Raw genomic sequence first — 6,001 nt, 5'->3', positions numbered from 1 at the left:
GAATTTGATCCCTTCTAGTCCACGCCTCGTGGCTTGAGCTTTGGTCTCAGGAATCATATTCTGTCCGTGTCTGCCACCCTCTCCCTGGAAGCTCACGTGGAGCTGGGTGGGCCAGGCAGCTGAGGCCCTAAGAAGGGAAATAAGTTGTCTTGAACAGTCCATGAGTGGTGCTCGAACCCAGGTCTTTCCTGCTGCCACTACATGAATTGAAGTATCAGATTGTCAAATCTAGAAAAAGACAAGGATCACTGTGTTCTTTTATAGGTGGTGAGGCTGAGACCCCGTGAGTTAATGCCACCTGACTAAGCTGCTTGAACAGGCAGTGGGGCAGGAGGTAGTAGAATTTTGGAGTTAAAACCCAAGTCATGGGAAAAAAACAGCCTTGGCATTGGACCTGGCAACTTGAGTAGCTCTGCCCGGAAGCCAGATTGAGGAAGAGGCTCAGAGGGGAGGCTCTAAACACTGGACGGCAGGCCCAGCCGGGCTGAGCCTGTCAGAAAAGTGCAGGATGCTAGCATGGGCCGTTGGTGGTGCTGAACTGACCCAGCCATCCCGAGGGCTTGGCCCTGGCTGGTGCCTGCTGCACAAGCCCTCCTTGGTGCCCATCTGAACCAGCAAGGCCAGACCCAGCCTCCTGCCATTAGCTGCAGCCGGCTGGGACTAACACCACTGCCCACTTGCCCCGGGAATACTTGGTTGCCCTCACACCCACAGAGCAGGAGGGCACATGAGCACAAGTTCAGCTCTGGTTCAGGAACAGGTGTGAGAGAGTGCCCTACTTCCAGGTGACCCCTGTGGCACACACAAGACAAGGCTGTGGCACCTGCTGCTGAGCGGGTGGGTAGAGTGACCATCCCACCTGCTGCCAGAGAACTCATGGGAATGTTGTCAAACTCAGAGGCTGAGGGCACCCTGTGTCCCTCCAAGGCCCAAGGTGCTGCAAGCAGGTGCCAAGGCTGCCCTTCCTCAGGTGTGGGGGCCAAGGACTAGTGTTCAAGCCCTGGCCCAGCCAGTCCTCCTCCATGGGACCTTGGGCAAGTCATTCAACATTGCCAAGTGGCCGATAATGGTCCGGTATTTTAGCTTCCTGCCCAAACAAACAGGCCCATAAATAGCCTTTTAATCTGGAATACAGTCCTTTATTTATTTTTTACCTTTATTTTCTTCTACCTGTTTTTTTTTTTTTTTTGTGCATTAGTTGTAAGTGTTGATAGGATTTGGTGCTGCATATTCCTGTATGCACATGGTGTGACCATATGATTTGGCCAGTTCCACTTTCCAGCACTCCCCCCCGCCCCCCAGAATATAGTTCTTGATTGGAAAAAAATAAAAATAGGTCGAGGGCATTTCCCTGTGTAGATAACACCTGAGTCATCTGGAAGGAACAGGCAGCGGTGCCTTGAACAGCACTCAGTGGGAGATTGAGCTACTGCTTGCCAAAGTCCTGAGTGCCGAATCCCTCCTTGATTTCTGTCTGGAAGCACTGGCTTCCGGAGCTGCTCCAGGGTGAAGAAGGTGGTGAGGCCCCAGGTACAGGGCTGGCCACGATGGCACTGTCTCCCACGTGCTTTACAGCTGTTCTGTGCTGAAGCAGTTCCTCCAAAAGAAAATGCAAATACTATAAAAGCCTCATGACAAAGTACAAGTCAGGTGAGATGTTCAAGACACAATTATTGAAACTGCATTTTATCCATTTTACCTGACCAATAATGTATGTTTGGAGAATCATTTGATGACCTTTTGCATTTAAAATATTTAACATTCAGCCAGGTGCAGTGGCTTATGCCTGTAATCCCAGCAACTGGGAAGGTTGAGGTGTGAGGATCACAAGTTTGAGGCTAGCCTCAGCAACTTGGCAAGACCTTCAGCAACCTAGGGTGACTGTCTCAAAATAAAAAAAATAATTTTAAAAAAGGGCTGGGGATGTGGCTCAGTGGTAAAGTACTCCTGGTTTCAATTCCCAGTATCAAAAGGAAAAAAAAAAATCACACTCATCTTTTCAACTGCAAGGGAAAGGGAGAGAGGAAGAAAAGAAAGGTCTCTTTCTGAGGTCAGATGAGAAGTTAAGACTGGATGAAGGTGGAAACTCTGCAAACGTAGCAGTGGGTCATTCTAGAGGCCTCTTGAAGAGCAGTTGCTATGTGCCAAGTCTGGGGTCACACACCTAGCATACGTTATCTCCTGTAATCCCCATGACAACCCCAAGGTAGGTGCCATTATTATCCCCATTTCATAAATGAGGAAACTGGAGACCCAGTGAGGGCCAATCATTTGCCCCAGATGATAGAGTCAGTGGCAGAGCCAGTTCTTGAGTTTGAGAGTAGACCAGGCCTAACCTGGAAGACCCCCTGGCATTGTCTCTCCAGCTGCTGCTGCCCAGCACTCCTCCCCAGCCCTGCAGCCCCATTTCTAGAGCAAGGCAACATCTAGAAGATGGGGCCAGCACTGAGCACCGAGGAGCTCCTCTACACCTGCTCCAAGCCCCCAGAAACCACCATCTCACTCCTTTGCCATCCTCAGCTCTGGTCAGCACACAAAAAAGGAGAAACCCTCTACTACCCCTCAGAGCCATCCCTCCCCATGCTGCAGCCACAGGACTCTAAACCCTTACACTTCTGCTTAACCCCCACATCCTGTCCCAAACCCTTCCTGTGTCAATAGCCACCTCCAACAGAGGACCAACCGGAGGCCACAGGAAAGATGCCTCATCTCCAAGAGACCCAGCACTCTTGGAAACCTGCCTTCCAGAGGAGGGTCAGGGCACGGCATAGCATGGTTCCCTTGGGAGGCAGGTCAGCTTGCCCCGCCACCCCCCCCAAGATGATCACCTCCCAAAAGGGCTCACATTGATTTTTATTGATGTCTTACAGGTAAGGACATTCCACCTATATTTCAAATTTATAACTGTACACAGCATACACATGTCCCCTCACCTTTGGGGAAGGGCGCAGAAGACAGGGTGGGGACAGAGGCCCTTGAGCCCTGGCAGGAGTGGTGGGGCAGGTAAACAGTGGGTAGAGGTGGGTTTTAAGAAGCATCTTGCTTACTGACATGAAGCCTCACGACCCGCAAGGGGTGCAGATGAGGCCTCATTGGCTTACGGGAGGGGTGTTGGAGGGCAGGCACACGGTGCCCAACTAGCCGGCCACGCCGGCGTCCCAGGGACGGGGTGGAGGTGGGGGCCCTGCCCAGGCCTCTGTTCCCCCAGACCTCTCTCCCCGCCCTCTGAGAGAAAAGAGGGTTTGGGCCTCAGCCACGGACCAACGGCCTAATCGGCAGCGTCTCCTTAAACGAGATACAATGTGCATCAACGGGGCGATCGCCTCTGGCCCACAGGGCAGGCTGCGGGTGCCACGTGCGCCAGAGCCAATCCTACAGGATCTTAGGTGGGGGTCCCTTCCCTACTAGAACTCTCCCTCTGCCCAGCATCCAGGCGGCCTCGGGGCTGGCTTGGGAGCCCCTTTCGGGCCACGCAGCTGGCTCACTCAGTGAGGTGCTGCGACTTGTAAGAAAGGATCTCCGCCGCCAGCTGCTGGGGGTCCAGGAGCTGCGGGAAACGCCCCATCACGGCCTCCACCAGGTGCGGGGGGAAGACGCCACAAAGCTTGGTGTACACACTGGCCCGCTCCTTGGCCAGGACCCCCGCCCCACCCCAGGGACCCCCGCCACCCCCTGGGCCTGGCACGGGGGCCTCCTGGAGGACTGGGGTAGGTGGGGGCAGCGGGTACGGCTCAGACCAGTACTCTCGGGATGCGAACGCGCGTGGTGGGGGCGTGTAGTCAGCAGGGACACTGAAGTGGCCGGCACCCATGGCCCGTCCAAAGGCAGGGAAGGCAGGCACAGCCTGAAGCTCCGACCCATAATGGCGGTAGCCAGAGTAGGGGCCCTGAGGGGGTCCCAGCTCACCAGGGCCTCCCGCCCGAACCCCCCACAGTTCTGACATCTGACTTTCCAGGGAGCCGATGCCAGAGTCCAGGCAGTCCTGGGAGATGTATGGGAGCGAGTCCAGGGTCTGCGGGAGCCAGTCTGTGGGCCCCAAGTGGCCGCCGCTGCCTCCGCTGGGTGGGCGGCCCCTGCCCGCAGGGGCAAAGGTCTGCGTCAGCCCCTCCTGGCGGGGCCCTGAGGGTGCTTGGGTCCCCAGCTTCTTTCCCTCCTGGCTGCTCTGCTCACCCTGTGCAGGCAGAGAGCCAGACTGAGAGGAAGCGGAAGACCGCTGGCTACTTTTGTCCTTGCCAGGGGCCCTGGGGGGTGAGAGGAGGGCATTGGCACGGAGCTCATCAGCCACGGAGCGCTGGGGGCGGCTGGGCCGCTCAGGGTGGAAGAATCGGCACTTGACCCCGTAGGTGCATTTCCTCCCTGCAGAGGGGAAGGGAGGTGGGCTGAGTCGGGCAGGAGGTGGTGGTGGCAGGGAAACTTGGGGCTGGCTGGTCCCATGATGGTGCCACCCAGGAGGAGGCACCTAGGGCACAGGTGAGGGGAGGGCACAGCTGGGTCTCACCATAAGGGCACGGCTGTTTTCTGTGCTCAGAAGGAAGTGGCTTCTTACGCAGGAAGTTGTCCAGGCTGGGTCCATGCCGGCCCAAGGGGTCATCCGGGGGCATGAACCTGTAGAGGGCAAAAAGAACTCTCAGGAGTGGGAGACACAAAGGGGGACTTCCAATTGCTGAGGACATCCAGCCTTGCTGAAAATCCAGCAATAAAACTGGGGCCTATCTTTAGGACAGAACAGTGCCAAAATAGAAGGGGGATCCCCCAGCCCAGGGGCCACAGCTCAGGGGCACCTTTAGGGCAACTCCCAGGCTAGGATCTTTCCAAGGTCATCTGGAAACCACAACAGGTATCCCAGCCTCGGGCTGCTTTCAAGAGAAATAGTGTGCAGCTGGACAGGCTGTCCTGGACGCTGACCACATCCTGTCTCAAGTGCTACTTCTCCATCCCTGAATCAAAGAACACCCGTCCCACCTAGTCCCAGCCGGATATCTTCTGTCCCTTTTACTCCCAAAGCTGCCAGGAGCCCAGGTGGTGGCTCCCAATGGCCATAGGACCCAGCAGAGCCTGGTACCAGCCCCACCCTCCGGAGGGCATCTCTGGCTGCCTCCCAGAGCCAAGTTCATTGGGTCCCCCAGAACATACTTGTCATTGACAAAGGAGTACATGAGCAGTCGTTCCTCGATGAAGCGCTTCCACTCCTGCCGTTCGCCCTGGAGGTCCCGGTAGGTGTCATTGGAGACCACAACCCCATCCGAGTCGTAGGCGAGCTTCACAATGAAGCGGTCATCATAGCATACCACCCGCTTGCCTCCCACCCGCCGGGACGGTGTGAACACCAGGATCTTCTTCTTCTCCAGTTCCCGCAGAATGTGCTGGTCTGGGGGTGGCAGGGAGAAAGTCAGGGCCCACTCAGGACCCAGAGCCAGGCCACAGGGCTCCCTAACCTCCCAGTGGCCAGGCTCTGGGGCTGTTAACCCATATTCACAAGGGTGGAGACCGGTTCTGCGGAGGCCCCTGCTGGTTTGCTGCCTGAAGACTATGGACACCTGAGCCCAGGCTGCAGGGGGGCTCTGGGCACAGAACTGGCCCTTTGGCTTCTCACGCTCTGACATCAGGCCTGCTCAATCAGAGGGGTTTGGCTTTGGCTGTCGACCCAGCCTGTCCTGTAGGGGTCCATGAAGAAGTGTCCTGGCTCTGTCCCTGGACAAGGGACAGAGTTTCTGGCAAAGCCAGAGTTCCCTTTGGAAGGGGCCACTCCTCCTGGAGCTCACAGCTAGACAGCCTGCCCCTGGATCTCCAGACTCCTGGAGAAATGGCGGTTTTAATCTAGGCTGGGGCTCGAGAGCGTGCGGCCGGGGTTAGCACAGGCTGACACTCACCAGGCACCAGGAGAGCACCTCTAGATTAGCTCACAGGTCCACAGCAGGTGGGAGGAAGGCTCTGTACCAAACCCTGCCCCACCCTGTTTTTCAGATGAGGAACGAGATTTAGAGCAGGGCTTCGGGGTCCT

At 56.6% G+C, this 6,001-nt stretch overlaps 1 protein-coding gene across 1 annotated transcript; it reads right to left on the bottom strand.

The window, feature by feature from the left end:
• Positions 1-2,886: 2,886 nt before the first annotated feature.
• Zc3h12a (zinc finger CCCH-type containing 12A) lies at positions 2,887-5,228 on the bottom strand. The gene is made up of 3 exons (XM_077791436.1): positions 5,134-5,228; positions 4,499-4,605; positions 2,887-4,356 (listed from the first exon to the last, which is right to left on the bottom strand). The coding sequence occupies exons 1-3, from the start codon at positions 5,154-5,156 to the stop codon at positions 3,482-3,484; spliced, it is 1,005 nt and encodes a 334-aa protein (XP_077647562.1). The 5' UTR covers positions 5,157-5,228; the 3' UTR covers positions 2,887-3,481.
• Positions 5,229-6,001: the final 773 nt, after the last annotated feature.

This window comes from Urocitellus parryii, chromosome 11, assembly GCF_045843805.1.
Source record: "Urocitellus parryii isolate mUroPar1 chromosome 11, mUroPar1.hap1, whole genome shotgun sequence".
NCBI classification, from domain to species: Eukaryota; Metazoa; Chordata; class Mammalia; order Rodentia; family Sciuridae; genus Urocitellus; species Urocitellus parryii.
The sequence above is the reverse complement of the archived record's forward strand: the minus strand, read 5'-3'. Positions and strand labels throughout refer to the sequence as shown.

Coding starts and splice junctions, on each gene's coding strand:
- Zc3h12a (XM_077791436.1), bottom strand. CDS start 5,156: ATGTACTCCTTTGTCAATGACAA. Junction 4,606..5,133: donor TACTCCTTTGTCAATGACAA/GTATGTTCTGGG, acceptor TGCCCTCTACAG/GTTCATGCCCCCGGATGACC. Junction 4,357..4,498: donor AAAACAGCCGTGCCCTTATG/GTGAGACCCAGC, acceptor TCCCCTCTGCAG/GGAGGAAATGCACCTACGGG.